At 35.7% G+C, this 18,505-nt stretch overlaps 2 protein-coding genes across 6 annotated transcripts; one reads left to right on the top strand and one right to left on the bottom strand.

Moving 5' to 3' along the window:
* Positions 1-351: 351 nt before the first annotated feature.
* On the top strand, positions 352-15,747 carry LOC110797702 (uncharacterized). Of its 5 annotated transcripts, none has more exons than XM_022002822.2 (18): positions 352-739; positions 1,104-1,186; positions 1,281-1,421; positions 2,096-2,223; positions 2,416-2,501; positions 4,897-5,051; positions 5,730-5,794; positions 5,916-6,110; positions 6,194-6,248; positions 9,389-9,628; positions 10,212-10,345; positions 11,234-11,426; positions 11,575-11,634; positions 11,712-11,945; positions 12,794-13,052; positions 13,129-13,334; positions 14,302-14,352; positions 14,911-15,747. In XM_022002822.2, the coding sequence occupies exons 3-18, from the start codon at positions 1,419-1,421 to the stop codon at positions 15,199-15,201; spliced, it is 2,355 nt and encodes a 784-aa protein (XP_021858514.1). In that variant the 5' UTR covers positions 352-739; positions 1,104-1,186; positions 1,281-1,418; the 3' UTR covers positions 15,202-15,747. The 5 variants fall into 5 exon arrangements, with proteins under 5 accessions (XP_021858514.1, XP_021858507.1, XP_021858530.1 ...); XM_022002838.2 differs by having other exon boundaries at positions 353-739; positions 1,281-1,371; XM_022002815.2 differs by lacking the exons at positions 1,104-1,186; positions 1,281-1,421 and having other exon boundaries at positions 2,018-2,223.
* Positions 15,748-17,027: 1,280 nt separating this feature from the next.
* LOC110796680 (heavy metal-associated isoprenylated plant protein 28) lies at positions 17,028-18,505 on the bottom strand. Its single transcript, XM_022001759.2, has 2 exons — positions 18,214-18,505; positions 17,028-17,406 (listed from the first exon to the last, which is right to left on the bottom strand). Exons 1-2 carry the CDS (start codon positions 18,335-18,337, stop codon positions 17,138-17,140), a joined length of 393 nt encoding a protein of 130 aa, XP_021857451.1. The 5' UTR covers positions 18,338-18,505; the 3' UTR covers positions 17,028-17,137.

The raw sequence follows: 18,505 nt of genomic DNA on the forward strand, positions 1-18,505 counted from the left end.
TTACTCCGTATGGTTCATCTATGAAGGGCTTATCTTTACAATATTGAAATACTACGTATATTTTTTTGTTATAATTATCCATCTACCAATAAATATTTTAGACAACGATTAATCTACGGATTACTCCTAACTTATTCTTTATGATTTTTCCTAAACTCCTCAAATATGAACTTTCCTAGAACTTTTTATTTTTGGATGGGGTTGTTTTAATTTTGGATTTTCTCCAAGTGCAACCAAGTTGAGAGACATACAAAGGTGGTTTCAAGCTGTGTTTGGCTGTGTAGGAATAATAAAACTTTCCCCCAGAAGAATTTGTACTCGTACCTCGTATTACCAATTTACCACTACTACTAGACTAGGCCTAGTAGTTCTAATATTCCATTTTCCCAAACAAAACCCAAACCCGCCTTCCCCAAATTTCTCACCTCCCCCTCCAAACATTACTTTTCCCCGCCTCCTCCTTCGCCACCCCAAACTCCGGAGATCGAGGAGAAAGAATTTTCGCCGGCGACCGGATCTTATTTCCGGCGGTGGTGGCGTCCATTTCTCAACTCCCGATCTCTTCTTTCCTCAATTCATCTTCACCGTTTGATCACAATTTTCCGGCGATCGTTGGAAAATATTTTTTCGAGGAGATATTAGGGTTTTTCTTTTTCATTTTTTGTGTGATTTATTTGATCACATCCTAGAATTAAATTCTGAAAAATCAGAGAAATAGTCGAAGAAGTTCTTCATCTATGTAAGCTCTTTTCGCCATTTTTTCAATTATTTTCATGCATTTTGTTTTTAATTTATTGTTACATTCTGATTGATTGTATCTAGCTATTTCTGTAATTTGAATGCTGAAATGAGGTAAAAAAAAAGCAAAAAACAAAAAAAAGGTGTGAAATATTTTTTACTAAAAACTAGATGCAGTCAAATTGATGCAAAAAATGGAAATGCTTAGTGGGTGACGTTGGATTGTTGAAGATTGAGCTACTAAAATAGGACAGCGTAGTCAAAATTAACAATTCACTGTCACTTTTAGTCCTTTTTAAGAAAGCATTGTCTATTAGAGGAAAGGAGGTCTTTTAATGGCAATGTAAGTTGTGTGTATTGTATAGGTGACAAGGTGATAGTAATGGGATTACACTCAATAATATGTATCCGAATCCAATGCTATTGCCCGGAATAATTCGGCCTCTAGGTGAGTTTGATAATGACTATCTACTTAAAAAGGAAGTTTATATATGGTTTGATTTGTCTTGTTTTGATAATGAGGAGGTCGTTTGAATGTCTAGTGAAAATGGAAGGGTTCTGCTTTGTCTTTTTGTGGAGGAGCAAAGTTTTAATGGAGAATTTCTTGAACTACTTTGTTTGAAACATGGAAAGGTATCCCTAAAAGAAGTAAGAAGTTGTCACTCATCACTATATTAGAAATGGTAACCCTCGTTTCTCATTTACTTGGTATAAGCAAGTCTCATTGCTTTCATACTGTCGTCGATTTTTCTTGATCAACTTACTTTTTTGAGAATTTGGATGAGGCGTGGGTGGGGTTGTATTTTATGTGTTTTCTGGTCTTCTAGAATGTTGAATCTATAGCTAGATCTAGAACAATACTACGTATGGTATTTTGGGATTTGTGTATGATTTTGTAAGTGAAGGCAGTTCTCCTTGCTCTTGCATTATAACTACAGTATATAACTTTTCATCAGATTTTCATGCGATACCAGTAAGCTTAAGAAGTTCCTTTTATTGAAAATCTAGGCAAGGGCTCTGTGAAGTTGGAAGTACTGTTTTTGTGTTAACTGAAGAAGCCTTCAGCTTTATCTTAGACGGTTTTGGCTTGTGTATCTGTAGAACCAGCTTCTTCACCAAGTCTTTTTAATGACAATTATGTAACATTGGCTACCACTTTTCTCTGCATATAGCTTATAGTTGCCTCTTCTTCTTCTGTCTATGTTTGCCTGTCTTGTTTTATTTCTGCATATGAGTACGTCGATTAAAGGTTTTTGATTTAATTTGTTTTGGAAGGGAGGGATGCAAGTTTGTGTAAGTTGTCTCTTGGAAGTAGGTTATGCTTCGTCGTCTCAGATGGTTAATTGATTTGACTCAGAGAAATTTAACGGCGAAGAGATTGACCGATGCGGAGGTTAAACCATTTAAACCAGCTATGTTGGATACTTTTCACGAGGTTGCTATTTACCTACACAGATTTCACAATCTTGATCTTTTCCAGCAAGGGTAAGTTTTCCATGATCCTATTTGTTGTATTTCTCTGCAGACTACACACTGACTGTTGAAATCGTTGTAGGATTTATAAATAACGGTCAAGTATTAGCGTTTGGTGAATTTATTTTTGTTAGTTTAGGTAAGCTGCAGCTCTTATATCAGACATGCATTATTTTGAGTTGTAATGGCTGGTGCTTTGTGTAGATGGTACCAAATCAAGATTTCTGTGAAGTGGGAGGATGGGGACGGCACCTATGTTGGAATCCCCTCAAGAGTTGTACAGTATGAAGGTACTTTTGTTTGATATAATATGCTTTCAGTTTTACTTTGTGCTCATGCTGATCTTGGCAAATTTGGAGAGGTTTTATAGTTACTTGTGATGGTTAGATGGAGCTAGAATAGATTCTTTGTGTCTACTGTGAAACCATTTTTTATTGGCTACTGTTCTCCTGCTCAATCCATGGAATGAACAGGATCTACCTATTGTGATGTCCTAGCTAAACCTGAACACTAAATTTTCAAAACGGTCTTATTATTTTTCTTTTTTCCTCTTCGCTCCAGGTGGCGACGTTAATCTATTTTCTACCTTCTCTCCTCATTCCCTGTTTCCTTTTCCCTTATTTTTTCCTCAATTGAGTTCAATAGATAAACATGGTTTGAAAGAAGACTTTCATCAAGTATATAAACCGACTAAAGGATCAGCCGATCAGGTCCTGCTAAATACTACAAATAAAGGCTTTAAGTGATAAGTGTCGAGTTTTAAAAGGTTGTCTGAAGATGCCTGTGGAACTCAGGGAGCTATAGCTGCCCGTTGAAGCCTTACATTCCTGTTTTGGAGTTGAACGTTGTGCATATTTTTGCCTTGCTAGCTTCTCGTCCTGCTCTAGTCCATATGCTGCTGGCAATTTCCAGTTGCTTATCATTCTTATTTCCTTTTCTTAGTTTCTCTTAGTGAGTGATAAAGGATTTTTCTATCTGTCATGTGCAATAAAAGGTAGGCTTAATCTTATCTTAAATTACCCATCGCTTACGCAAAGGTACAAAATAAAATAATTACCTTAGACCCGTCCGGTAGGCGGCCATAAATGGTGTCAATGGGAATGAATTTGTATGCAAATTTGTAAGGAAAATCAATATCCATTCCTGTGGTAATGCTAGTTCAATCAAAATTATCTCATTTTTCTTCATAAGTTTCAATTGCCAATTGAGGAGTGGTATTGGGTGGAAATGCAAATTTATGAAGAAAAACACCAAATTTGAGATAAGGTTTCATTACCATGGACATTATCATGTTATTTTTCTTGCCAAATAACACTTAGATTTATTCTCATTCACACCATTGATTACTGGCTACCAAACGGGCCGTGCGTGTACTTGCAATAAACACATGCCGTCTTTACGTGGTTGGGTTTTTATGTTTCATAAGTTACCTTTTTAAAAAGGTTTGATCTATTTTAATCCCTGTAGGAACCAGAGGCCAGGCGAAAAAAAAGGATCCTTGGAACCCTGGCTTACTTAACTTAGTAGACATACTTGGAAGAAATGGAATATCAGGGCTGTACCGTATTCGATTTATTGTTGCATACTTGCATATCAGACTGATTTTTTAAGGGTTTGTAGAGATAGGGTATGATCCTCTTCAACTACAAAAACTTCCTAGATAACAAAAGGCAGTCCATTTAAATTATGGAGAGTAAAATAGTAAGCCCTATAACTGTAAGTTAAATTTCTTTTGTGAACTATAGATAAATACTATTGGGAAAGAGAAACTAATCTAATATCCTGGAAAGCTATAATTCTGTCAGTTCCAACTGTCCTAAGGATTTGCTAGAAAAGGCGCGGGGTCGTTGAAAGAAAAATCTCTATCACTTCCCACTGCCGTAAGGAGTAGAACTTTTCTTAACAAACAGAAAATAATGAGGTTCCATCCTTTTCCCGAGGACTGTGAACACGTGGAATTCCCTGACGCTGACCCTATTTAAGAGTATGAAAAGAAACTGTGGCCTAAGCAAATGAAGGTAAGAGTACTTTGATCTATGTACTAAAGATTCATAACAGTAGATAATAATAACCTGGAAGGAAGATAACGAGGTAAGAAAAATATGATGGCAATGTATCTTTAGCTTCAGATTTTCACATTTTAAGGAAAAGAATTCCATTCAGTGGAAGGACCAACCTTCAAAGGATTGCAGCAATCTTTCTGATCTTTTATTCTTTCTAGCATGCTTCTTTTAGTTTTTGAAGTTTCATTCCTGATGCTGACATAGTTCTTTAAGATGTTGCTAGGGTATTTGCTGCAAATAATTGACTTATTAATCTTAGGCATAATAGAAAACTTTTCAGCGTAGTTAATAATTTTCTTTTTTGCCCACAATGGAAATTTGTGTGATTATTAAACTCAGTTATCTAGTGAAAAAGTTATGTTCTTGGTCCAAATGAAGTGTCAAGTTCCCGTCCCCATATTGAATTGCCGAGGATCCAACATAGTTATTTGAGGTAAAATGAAGAATTTGAGTAACGTATGCTCTCTTTCCATTGGCCTAGAAATGTCATGCTCCTAGTTGTTTTGAGTTCAGTCACTGTAGCTGTTTTGACGACTCAAACAAATATTTAGTGCTGGTTATACTTATATATGCTATGTCTGAGGCAGAGCTGACTTATTCTCGCCTCTGTGTTGTGCTGTAGCTCCTGGCATGGGTTCTGATGATAGTTATGGAGTTTGGAGAATTGATGATGCTGATAATAGTTTCTCAACTCAGCCTTTTAAGATTAGATATGCGAGACAAGATGTTCCTCTCTCCGTCATGATTGCTTTTAACCTCTCGCTTTCAAACCGTGAGGTATATTTAAGTTCTTCTTGTGGCATTTATGAATGTCTTTTTTTTAGGGAAATTCTATATGACAGCTTCTACAAGACCTGGAGGCTGGAGATGTAGGCCTCATAGAAGCTATTTATCTCTTTGTTTTTCATCTGTTTAAAGTTAGACATGTAATCTGCATTGAGCAGATAACAATGTACTCTCTTCATTCCATCATCCTACATTCCTAACACTTACCTTACTTTCTAGAACTTCCACATTGTACCTGTGCACCATTTTTTGTCAGTTTAAAGTAGCAACGCGAGATTGCATATCAATTTTTTTTTTATCACCATTGCAATTTCTACATCATCCCATATTATTTTACAATTCATGTTAGCCGATCCCATATTAATTTGGGACAAAGGCTTTGTTGTTGTTGTTTTAAATTATCAATATTATACTAGTGAGTTTTAGATACCAATGTATTAGCTATCATTTTCTAAAAACTTGTGCATAACCTTAAACAGTAGTTAATTTGGACAGCATGGCTGAATGAGTAAGAGTAACAACCAATTTGTGTGCAAGACCTCAGTTATGACTTATAAGGGAACAAAAGTTACAAAACAAGTAGTATATACGATGACTTTGTTGTGGAACAACTTGACCAGTTGGTGGGGCAGATGATCAGTTTGTCACTTACTCTCTTTCTTTGTGTAGGTTCCCGCCAAATCTGGTGCTATTATCAAATTCGAACTTATCTATTCTCCTTTACTGGAGAAAGGGTGAGTTGACAAAATTTCTTGTTATTTAATTACGATCTCATAAGATTTGATTTACCTTTCTTCATGCCGTTATTTAACTTTTAACATTTTGCTAATTTCATAGCTAATATATTTTGATCAGGTCAGAGTTGCAGGCTTCCTTAAGCACCTCTGCTGCTGCTGTCCATGAATTCAGAATCCCTCCTAAAGCTCTTTTGGGACTGCATTCCTATTGTCCTGTACTTTTTGATGCCTTCCATTCTGTGCTTGTAGATGTTAGTATACATATCAGTCTCTTGAAAACGGTCGCACAAAGTAACCAAAAGAAGGTACCCAGGTTTGTTATTCTTTCCAATTCTCTTACATTTTTTCCTGAAAGTTGATTTTTCATCAACACCGATACTGATTGAAATTTTGCAGAGCCTCTTTTAATATTGAGAATACTGACGGAAAATTTCCTGACAAATCAACTAAAGTACGTGTTCTTATCTTCTCTCTGATGACATATGTAATTGCTGTTGTTTTTATGTTAACTCTGTTGTGGAGTTGTTGGTGCCGCTTTTCTGATTTCATCCACAATATGCTCTATCATGCATTGTCTTCTGAACATAACTTTTGTTGCTTTAGTTGTTGATAAGGCCTAAGCTTCTTGTTGCTAGTTGGTACTAATTGCTTTGCATTGGCGAATCTAGGATTTAAAAACGGGGATACTTATAATAAATATATGTATAGATGAACGGATGCTATTGGGCCAAACGGTAATCCTGTCAAGATCTGGAGATGCCTATGCAAGGTTAGTATTGAGTGGCTGACATATATCTTTAACGATATTTGGAGGGCAGTCAAGAGACGACTGGAGGAAAACACTTTGGTGCCTATTTATAAGAACAAAGGAGATGAACACGATTGTTCCAATTATCAAGGGATAAAGCTTATTAGTAATATCATGAAATTGTGGGAGAGAGTGATATGATGCTAGTATTATAATGGGTTTATGCTGGGATGGATCTACCATAGAAACTATCTACCTTACAAGACAAACAATGAAGTATTATTGGGTAAGAAAGGACTTGCACATGGTCTGATCATAAAAAGCCGTATGACATGGTACCGGCAGAAGTGATTTGGTGGGCAATGGCGAGGAAGGGAATAACATATTCATTCATTGACCTAGTCAAGGATATGTATTGGGATAACGAAAATGTTAGAACTTGTGGCGGAGTAAGGAGGGTTCTCCTATTACACTTTGATAACACCAAGGATTTTCCAATATGCCCTTTTCTCTTCATGGCATTTCTGGACGAAGGAACAAGGTATACCCAAGATAAGATTTTGAAAGTGTTTGCTATTTGCGCATGAATGCATGATATTAGTGGATGAGACTAAAGTTGTGGTTATTACTAAGTTAGAGGGATAGAGACGAAAACTAGAATCTACTGGGTTCAAGCTTAGTAAGGGTAATACAACGTACCTGGAGTGTGACTAACATTGGGAGGAGAACAAATGAAAATGTTGTGACATTGGATGATTAACCGTTACCTATCAATGAACGTTTTTAAGTACCAAGAAATGGAGACATTCATCAATGTAACTCCTAAACGTAGAATAAAGTCTGGATGGCTGATTCAGGTACCTTATGATCATAATGTACCCTTAAGGTTAAAAGGGGAATTCTGTAGGACTGCAATTTTACCGGCATTTTATATGGGTTAGAAGGTTAGGGCATTTAGAAAGGAGCACATTAAAAAGATGAGTGTAGTCAAGAGCCTAAGATGCGTATGTTGAGATAGATGTGCAAGAACATTTCAAGGTATAAAATAAGGTATTCAAATATTTGGAGGAAGTTGGAGTTGCGGATAATGAACACAAGATAAGGGAGAAATAGATACCGTGGTTTGGGCATGTGAGATGTCGACCAGAAGATGCCGTATGAAAGATAGATGGTTGGGGTAATGGAGATCTCAAACATAGTCGAGGAAGGTCATGATGCCACCATGACATTTTGGGGGCTCTAAGCAAAACGAGGTACCACGGCCCCTTATATAAATAAATATTTTTAATGTTATTAAACACTAATATGGAGTAGAAAAGTTGGCAAATTATTTCATTAAAACAATCTATTTGATTATAATTTTTCTATACACAAGCTATGGCAACAAGTTAACTCTGACTATATAACGCAATACATAACACAAGTAAATTTTATAGATTTGCGACCATGTTTTTTTTTTTTTTTTTTAAATATTTGAGCAACCAAAGTTAAAAATAACTCTCAAATTCACTGTCATATAAATTATAAACTATAAAGACCTATTATAAGAAATAGTGATAAGAAAGAAGGTACATACTAAAAAGACGTATCCTTATTAAGAAAAAAGATATAAAATTAAAAAGAAAAGGAAAATACAGAAGAAAAGGAAACGACATAAAATATGAAAGGAAAAGCTGTAAAGCATAAAAGAAAAAAAGGATTGGCGTAGAAATCAGGTACGGAGTATTAATCTTATGACATTGGGAAATGTATTTCATAACTTTCCAACTGAGCTACAATGCACTATAGATCTTTATGCGGGTCTAATTTTACGTATATAAAATACCTGGGCGTAAATTTTTGGGCCCTTTCGAGCCCTGAGCCCTATGTTGTTGCACCTCTCGCCTAGGCCCAGGGCCGGGGATGGATGCCACGGATGGAGGGAGTTAAAAGGACATGGAGAAAGTGGGCTTGCAAGATGATGGAGTTAGAAAGGACATGTAGATAACGGGCTTGCAAGATGATGGAGGAGGAGGTCTTTGTGGATGACCACATTAGATAGACTCTCAATTCATGAAATTTCCTCATTTCTTTGTGAGTACGGCTATGGCTTTGTTGTTGTTGTGTATATATGTATATATTATTGGTGAAGATTGTTGGCAAACGTGAAAAGAGAAACGTTGCAACTAAAAAGACGGAGGAAATATATGATCTTGCTAGACTAGCAGTAATTGAATCCAAAATTTAATTTTCAGAACAAAAAAATCCATTTAGTAAAAGGGGTACAATTGTACTTCTCATTCCCATGCGCAATACTTCCGCCAGTGGTTCTTTTGTATGATTAAGTTCATCTCGTCGGATTGAGATGTAGTCTTTATCTGAACGTGCCTCGTATTTTTTGCAGTATGATAATTAGGTGTCCAGATGTCATATAATGTCAGGTTTTGTTGCTTGGACTTTTGGTTTGTAAAGTTTGAGACTTTCATATCCCATAATTTTTTTCCTTTACATTGATAACTATTTGTTGGATGCAAAAGTTGTCGTTTAATTTTTCATGATGTGTAGTAAGGTTTTACTATATCATTAATTGCTAGTTAGGGAAGCTAAAGCCTGCAACATTTTTGTTTGGATGATATCTATTTACTTAATGCTTACTTTTTCTTACCTTTCGGTGTAATTATTCTGTGCTATTTAAGTATTGTTTACCATTTACCATTTTCATCTATTTATCTTCACAACCATTAATTTTGTCATATCTGCTAGACTTTACCCCAAGATTACATCATTGTGTTTTGATCTCGATACATCTGCTTAGTAGCTACTAACAATGTTGTTTATGTACCTTTTAACCTTGTGCTGGTCAGGATTTGGGCAAAGTGGTAAAAGAGGTGCTGCTTGTCAAATCATTGTTAACTGCACGTGACATTCTTCTGGAAGAGGCACAAAAACTTGGCAAAGCAACTGATCAGAGCATTGATTTCACAGAATTTATTGCTCAAATGGATGATACAAAGTTGTTCGATTCTTTATCGCAAGCAGATGTGTCTTCAACTGCTTCTGATGCTAAAAAACTAGAGGTGGCCAACTCCCAAAGGAGTAGCGAGGTCCGTGCTATTACTAAATGACCTAAAAACACATTGATTCAAATAATTAGGGGAAATAATATTAAATGTTCAAAAACTGCTTCTCTTTATCTACTGGTCTTAACTTCAACTAGTTCCTACTGTTGGAAATAAGAAAGCAAAGTAGAAGTAAAACGTTGGAAAATAAATTACTGCTTTCATTCACTGAAACAAATAATGGCAGCCTATTATATATGCATACATAAACTGAAAAATAGGAAACAATCTAAGGAAGTGGGATTAGTTGCCCACATAATGCATCCACTACTAACAACAATTTAACCCATGTTTATCAACTAACTTGACCGACTCTTGACAACCTAGCATAATGATCCCTAAAATCAAGGAACTAATTAACCACTAACTTGAAGCACTAACTTCAACACATACTTAAGAGATACAACTCTGTACATCTTTCCCCCTCTAGACCCCTTTGTAGGGGTTAGCGAATGATGCTGGATGGGGGTTGTAATGGGATTGCCAAAAAAGTTCAGAAGGGTGCAAATATTTTGTGCACATACTTATTCTTGCTGAAAGTAATGAAGGTTTTTGTGGTCTTGAACAGAAGGCAGGCCTTTTTCTTGATTTTCGAAGTAATGGGGCTCTCCAATCCCTGTCTAGGGACAGTCTACTCTATATTGCTCATACAATTGGAAACCAAATTCATCACTTGTGGAATACTTTCCTAAATTTCCACAGGTTAGTTGTGTTTTCTGCTTTTCTTTATCAATAAAACTTGACTTCAATATTATGTTCTGTGAAGTTTTTTTTAGGGATTATTTTTATTCATTATTTTGTGTTTTTCCCACTTGGCTACTTGTTAAGTTTCAATGGCATTGTCAGAGCAGGTTTAACTTATGCAGTTTCTATAGAGCTGTGATGAATTTGATAAAGAATGGCCCATTCTGCCATCTATTATGTGCTTTAATTTATTTGAATATTTTATTGCACTTGAAGGAAGCGTCCATTATTAGCTCATTTTACAAATAGAAAAAAAGAATGCTTAGGATCAAACTGTAAATAAATCAATCATGAAATGTTATGATCTGTCAAAAATCTCAAACTATAGTTGATATTTGTAAGCAGCTTTTTAAATTCAGCTCTGTGTATTGCTGTTTCAATTTCTAACTTGTCCATTATGACACCTGACCTGTGTATGACAGTGCAACCTTTTCCTGGTGGTGAATATCTTAGAACATTGTGACCCCTACATATTTGATAATGCGTGAATGGATTATGTTGCTGATGAAGCCGTATGACTGTATTCTCCTGATGGCACCTAGCTACTGACTTTCCTTATAGTCACTATGTTCTGTAGTGTACTTTTAACTTTTTAAGTTTAATGACGGGACATGTTATCTAATGCATGTCCTTTATGCCTCTAGCAGCTTGTGCTTAATTGTAACAGTAGGTAGAAGACAATGTGTGTTCATATCAGATAAAAGAAAATAATTTACTTTTAATTCCTAAAAGTAACCCCTCCTTGTTTTTGAGATATGTTTTTGCTTCTTAAGGTCTCTGATTTACTGAAACTTGTTAGTGCTAGTTCTCTATCTTACAATACACTGATGTTTCATTTGAATCCAGGGCTAACAAAACCAAGGTAACGGAATATTTGCGGGAGTCATGGGCCAATGACAGGAGAACTGAGTGGTCAATATGGATGGTGCATTCGAAGGTTGAGATGCCACACCATTTTATTAGTAGCAGAAGTGATGATATTTCAAGTCACCATGGACTACGTGGAAAAGTCGCAGTATTACGGAAACTTGGTGTCGATGTAATAAGATCTGAGTACTTATGAGTCAATTTTTTTTCTTTTGCTTTCTGTGGCACAAAAAGGCTATCTTACATATTTTGTGGAACTTTCTATTGTTGGATAGTAAGTGTAAAGTGAATTTAAGACAGTGTGGCTACTTTTTTTTCAGCCTGCTCAAACTGCAGCTACACGTGCTGAGCTTCATCGTCGAAGTATTGCACAAATGAGAGTAAGTTGTTCCTGTAGAATGCTACTGCAATTTCTGTGCGTTCGTGCAAATTGTTTACCTTTTGTGTTATGTTGCAGATCAATAGTCGTTCAATTCAAGACTTGCACATGTTTGGAGATCCTTCAAGCGTGCCTGTGGTAATCGTAGAACGTGTTATCAATGCACCAAGGCGTTCTTCTAGCAGCAACTCATACCTTGAGGGGACTCCATTAACCCGGATTTCTGATCAAATTGTGAGCAATATATCGAAGGAAGATCAACAAAAGAATGGTCGTTCATTGAAAATTGTTGTGTTTGTGCATGGATTTCAGGTATATCTTCCTTGGACAGAAATAAACTTACTTTTTGGCTGCATATAGCATAAACTTCAGGTTTTTGGATTACTTCTTCTGATTTCTTTTTTTCCCCAAAGTTGTGTGTGTCTTGACAGCTCCTTGCGTGGTGGATGGTTGTTAGTAGAGTGCTGTATATCTAATCTAACTATAGATAGAAAAAGTGTCTTAACTTGTTCAATTCTGGATAGCAGGTTTTTTGGATGTGCCATACTAGACACTCGGACCCGTACCCATACCGGATACTCCTAGCCGAGTCCATGTAACATAGATCATAAAATTAAATAGATGCACGCCAAAGTAAATAATCCCTTCATTCCTTGCCTTCCATAAGAGATAGTCCACAATTAACTGATCAAGTTCTTTAATGATTCTGCTTCCTTGTGTTACTGAGTCTTGGGGAAAATCAGGCAAGATCAAATGGTATGAACTATGGAGTTTATTGTCAGATCTAGCTGTTTTTCAGCAGAACATCAAATATTTCTTTGGGATATAAATATAAAATGAGGTGTCCAAGAGTGATGTTCATCTTGTGTCAGTGGTAGCCTGGGCCTGATAAATGGTCACATGAGGTGGACTATGCTTCTAAAACCGCTTTCAGAATGTTAATGGTTTTGTATAGAAAGAACTCTGTTTGTCAATGAATTTATAATTGTTGGGAGAACATATTAGATTTCACTTGTCATGAGGTGGACTATGCATCTAAAACCGCTTTCAGAATGTTAATGGATTTGTGTAGAAAGAACTCTATTTGTCAATGAATTTATAATTGTTGGGAGAACTTATTAGATTTCACTTCTCATGGTCATTGAACACTGGACATGCAGGGACATCATTTAGATTTGCGACTTGTTCGTAATCAGTGGCTTTTAATAGACCCGAAGATAGAGTTTCTTATGTCTGAAGCAAATGAAGATAAAACATCCGGAGATTTCAGAGAAATGGGAAACAGGCTAGCAAAGGAGGTTGCCTGTTTCGTTAATAAGAAAAAGGACAAAGTCGCAAGAACTGGAGTCTGTTCAAGAATCAAACTTAGTTTTGTCGGACATTCAATTGGAAATGTCATCATAAGAGCGGCATTGGCTGGTACGACCCTTGTGCTTAGGCTGATTTGCTCCAATGTTTACTGCTTAACCCTAATTATTTACTTTTAGTATTGCAGATAGTAAAATGAAGAGCTGCCTCAAATATTTGCACACCTATGTCTCTGTATCTGGGCCGCATTTAGGATATCTGTACAGTTCAAACTCACTATTTAATTCTGGACTGTGGCTCTTAAAGAAACTCAAAAGCACACAATGTATCCATCAGCTTACTTTAACCGATGATCCAGATCTCCAGAACACCTTCTTCTTCGAGCTATGCCAGGTATAGCCTTCTAGTTATGTTTGGAAATAACTGCTCCCACTCTATGTCTAAAAAGGCTTAAGGTGCACCAAGGCGATAAGGAGTTCCCTCCGCCTTAGTGCACCTCACTGAAGTGAGGCACCCTTGACAAGTGGAAAATTTCTTGTGGAAAAAAGGTTCTGTGCCTTAAGGTGTCCCTCACTTCAAATTCCTTCATTAGATCAAAAAAGGCGCATGACCCGCACAAAGGTGCACCTTTTTTTATACTGCCCCCATCCCCTTTCAGGCCCCGGGGAGTTTGGATAAGAAAATTGGGGTGAAAAGAAAGAAACATACTTAATACTTGAAAATGACACTTGTAAAACTGATACCCTTGTACTTGAAATCTGACAAACTCACTTATAAAAATGACGCTAGCATTTGAAAAATGACACTCATAAAACTAACACTCTTGATGCTTCAAATATGGCACAAAGTACTTGAATAGTGACATTTATAAAACTGTCACCCTTCACTAGAAAAGTGACGCTGACACTAGTAAAAATGACATTGAAGAGTGGTTTATAAAATCACACGTGAGCCTCCTCACTCTTTATCTAAATCCAAGTAGATTTGCAAGTGTTCAACACTTGCGCAAGTATAAACCTTTAAGTATGTTTCTACGTAAAAAAAATGTTATTTTACCGACACAAGTTCTTATACTAACACCACATTTCATATCATAACATGTCCCGTTGAGACACATTTTGAGAAAGAGATTAGAGATGGTAAATAGACAAATTAATTAAAGTAACTTACACTGGTAAGAGGAAAGGGTTGGCTTAACGGTGTAAAGTCAAAATGTTTCAACTAAAAAGATGGAGGAAGTACTACATATCTGCTGTCCTTGGTATCATGTCTCGGTGTTGTCACTTAAGATTGTAATGTAATCTGATCATCATGTGTTGACAGTTCCAATTTTTCACCTTCGTAAAATTTTCTTTTTCAGCAAAAAACGTTGGAGCACTTTAAGAATATCATCCTACTATCTTCACCACAGGTATTAAATCTTCTTCCCTAGCAGTTATGGGTGAAAGAGTTTGCTGGATTCCTGTGTCAGCATTTGGATTTCAAACTTTGATATTTGACTTGCATTTTGGTCTTTTAGCTTTTTATCTATGTGAATTTGTGCTGCTTTCTGATATGCTCTTTAGGGTAAAATAATTACAAACATTCCTGTCAGTTGGCTGAAGGCTGAATGTCTGGCATGTATAATTTGCATTATGTGAAACAATAGAGTTTGTTCTGTTCAAATAGTATACTTTATCTATTAGCAGGGTGTAAATTCTAGAATCACTTCAGTCGAAATGTCTATTTCAGTGAAAACAAGCTATGCGGGTGCACATACGAAATCCTCTATTAATGTTGCATAGTTGAACTCTCTTTTTGTTATCTACTGTACTAAAATTTTCTCTAGTTTTGAATTCAGCCATAATGTTGCATTGTGCACAATAAGGATTCCATTCATTCAAATGCATAACACACCCCATCGAATATGGAAAATTATCTGTCTGTGCTTTTATGTGGTGCTATTTCCCATTAACTAGTTCTCTTTCAGGATGGGTACGTACCATATCATTCTGCAAGAATTGAACTATGCCCTGCATCTTCATCCGACTTCTCCAAAAGGGGACAAGTTTTTGTAGAGATGTTGAACAATTGCTTGGATCAGATACGTTCTCCCTCCATGGAGCACCGGGTTTTTATGCGATGTGATGTCAATTTCAACATGTCTTCTCATGGCAAAAACCTAAACACTTTTATAGGACGAGCTGCTCATATCGAGTTCTTGGAGACCGATATCTTTGCAAAGCTCATAATGTGGTCATTTCCAGATTTTTTCCAGTAAAAGGTAGCCTTGTCATTAAAGACGTTTTATCATGAAAGTATACATTTGCTGAATTGGTCGGGGGTTCATGCCACTCCTTGTCATCGAGGGTCAGAATTCCAAAGTTTTGCAAGTTGCGGACATGGGTTGAGAAGCTTGAAATGCTTCCTTCCATCAGGAGAATGAATCCGAAGAAATGTATACCGTGCTAGGTAAGCTAGGTTCTGTATTTGTACTTGCAATTTCATCAGGTTTTTGTTAGGAGTATAGGCAGGAGATCCCTTGAAACTTAGGAATATAGAGGATTACTCATTGTACAGTAGATATATAACATAAATAGTTTAGTTCCATAGGTTGCTGCTTTTATTTTCCCGTTTTTCCCGGTGTTTTTTTGTGTGTAGCAATGCAAGTGCTGTTGTTAGCTGTTGCCTTTTGTATCTAAGCTACCATACTGTTGTTTTCATAGCGCAGTAAGATGTTTTGCAAGGCTTGTAGTGCAGCTTTTTTTCTTCTGAAAATGTATGCCCTTCATTTTTTATAGTGCAGTCTTTTATTTCTTTCAAGGTATGAACCGTTTTGTACAAGTATAATTTGCTGTCTGGAAATAACTATGGTGTTTATGTTGGATACTTGTTACGTAGTACTTCGTATTTATGTCAGCGTGATAAAAGTGGTTTTATCTTTAGACCAACATTGAAGGATATTCGGATGATTCGATGTGAGCTTCAGAATGCTTATGGTATGACTAACTTCTATACTCGAGTCTACAGTCAGTCTTTCATGCTAAATTATTTACTACTTACAGGATATTGTGAGATCTATACATGGATGAATGTAACAAATATGTTTTCATTTTAGGGTGCGTTCTATTCACCCAATTTTTTACTTAACAAAACTTATTTTAGTTGTAATTTGTACTTGGATAATAAAATGAGGTGAACGGAACACATTTCAAGGGTAAATAATAATCCTTTTGTCGACGATTCATGCACTCCTGAATGGAAGTAGAACTGTAGATTAGCAGGGGTCATGTCTTTTTAAGGGCCTAATGATAACTTGGAGAACCAATCTCACTGGCTCGTTGCATTAGGTTAACTAATGGTTTGCATGTCTAACACAGAGTTTATATTTCTACACTATTTTCTTCGCCCCTAAAAGATTTCCCAGGTATGTCTAACACAGAGTTGATATTTCTACACTACTTTCTTCGCCCCTAAAAGATTTCCCAGGTTCTATTTTGGGATGTCCCTATTTGTTTGTCATATCTTACTTAGCAACTCTTTCTACTTACTTTCTCTTTCTATTTATATTTCACTTCAAGGACCCACTTTACCAAAGTCCATTTCCGATGGAGCAAAGTCCATTTCCGATGGAGCCAAATATTCATTTGTTCTTTAGATCTGGGATGTAATGAACTAAATCAAAATGACTCTTAAAACCTATTCACTTCCTTTCCATGAAGTAGAAGATGGTCGTCCCTATCACTTTTGGGTCAATTGGAAACAATCTCCCCCTACCTCGCTTCTTGCGGGAGCCTCTTTAAGGCAATGGGGTAATGGTAATGAATGAATGCTCCACTTTACCAACTCATGTGTACTGTTTGCAAAGAGAAAAGTAAAGTTTACTCTATATGACAATTGTCTAGGGACAGAGGATAGTAGATTGTCCTCAAATTTATGCATTGCAAAAAAGACCTCATTGCAAATGAATTGCACAAATATGAAATTTACATGTTCCAAACATGGGATACATGATTAATATTTCATAAACTTATTTATTTACATATCACAGATTTGCAGGAGAGAAGTGAACTCCAGAACAGATTACAGTAAATCACTAAATATAGATAGTGGTAACAAATTTATTTATTTTTTGTTAAGAAATATAGCTCATGAGTTTACGTAGGAATTGATATGATTAGATAAGATTAGATTGCTTAATCTATGTAAACATAAAGTTAGAAAGAGTGGGTTCTGTTGAATACTTTTCTTAGAGCTCTGTAACTAAAAGACTTGGCTTTGGTCAAAATGGCATTACTACTATTGTTATTAGCATTTCTTCTAATCTTGTAAACTCCTGTTTCTTCTAATTTGATGTTGTCTTCAGGATTCCAAAATTCAGCATCTTTTCTCTTATTCTTGATTGTTGTTAGCACGTCATACTTGTTGCATATTCCCCACACTGTCACCTTTTGTTCCGCATAGTCTACATTTACCGAGTATATTCCTGTTCATGTATCGATTTAATTATTAAGCTACATAAATATGATGTCGACGAGCATGTAAAAAGGAAAAAAATGACCCAAGTAATAAAGAAGTAAAGAACAAAGGATTATTCCGACCTTATATATAGGATATTTACATTTGCTTTATTCATATACAAATGCCGGCTATTTTGGGTAGTAAATTTTTTTTGGGGTTAACACCAATTCATAACTCGTCTATTATTGTGACGGCTCTCTATAAACCCGAAAAAAGTACTCCCTCTGTTCTCGAATATTAGTCTCATTTAAATCTTGACACTATTCACAATTGAAGAGAGTCTTCTAATTTATTTTCAATACGTACTTCAAAACGTATTCAAGTGAGATCTTATTTTTTTCGTCTTAATAATATCAAATATTTTTATTTAGAGATATTTACGTTTAAATATTTAGTTGAAACAAGTTGAAAAGTCAAAACAAGACTAATATTTAAGAATGGAGGGAGTAGTATGTTCCTTAAAAAAAAAAACAAGAAAAAAAAGAGGTAGTTTGTATCTTATAAAGTATGTGAAATCTGTGAAGTATATTTTATGAGATAGAAACATACTCCGTAGTAAAGAGTAAACAAAAGCAGAGTTTTAGCGTGTAAAGTGTAAACAAAGATTTTAAGTCTAGATCAAAACATAATATAATCCTTTAGACAGAAATAACACTCTAATAAGTTCATGGATTAAACAAAGTATGATGATGCATATCTTTTCTTGGTTTTGTTTTTAGTACATGAAAATTTACATGTAAAACTACAAATTAAAGTTCAAGTAATTAATTACCTCTTAAGTTACTCAAAGCCTTCTTCACCTTTCTTTCACACCCAAAAGAATACAAAGGAACCTTCATCTCCACATATTGAGGCTCTACACTCTTGTAAGCCGGAACGATTTGTAGATCCGCCATTAATCGAATGAACTAGGGATCGGAGTTTATCTTTATTACTATCTTATAATGAAATTAACTTCTAAACAAAAATGTCGTTTAATTAAGGACCAAATGATATATGCCTTATCCAAATGTACAAATGGTAGCTCTATATATAAGATTAAGAAAACTTAATGGGGTTTATTA

Source organism: Spinacia oleracea, chromosome 3 (assembly GCF_020520425.1).
Source record: "Spinacia oleracea cultivar Varoflay chromosome 3, BTI_SOV_V1, whole genome shotgun sequence".
Lineage (NCBI taxonomy): Eukaryota > Viridiplantae > Streptophyta > Magnoliopsida > Caryophyllales > Amaranthaceae > Spinacia > Spinacia oleracea.

Coding starts and splice junctions, on each gene's coding strand:
- LOC110797702 (XM_022002815.2), top strand. CDS start 2,057: ATGCTTCGTCGTCTCAGATGGTTAATTGATTTGACTCAGAGAAATTTA. Junction 2,502..4,896: donor AAGAGTTGTACAGTATGAAG/GTACTTTTGTTT, acceptor GTTGTGCTGTAG/CTCCTGGCATGGGTTCTGAT. Junction 5,052..5,729: donor TCTCGCTTTCAAACCGTGAG/GTATATTTAAGT, acceptor TTCTTTGTGTAG/GTTCCCGCCAAATCTGGTGC.
- LOC110796680 (XM_022001759.2), bottom strand. CDS start 18,337: ATGGCGGATCTACAAATCGTTCCGGCTTACAAGAGTGTAGAGCCTCAA. Junction 17,407..18,213: donor GGCTTTGAGTAACTTAAGAG/GTAATTAATTAC, acceptor ATACATGAACAG/GAATATACTCGGTAAATGTA.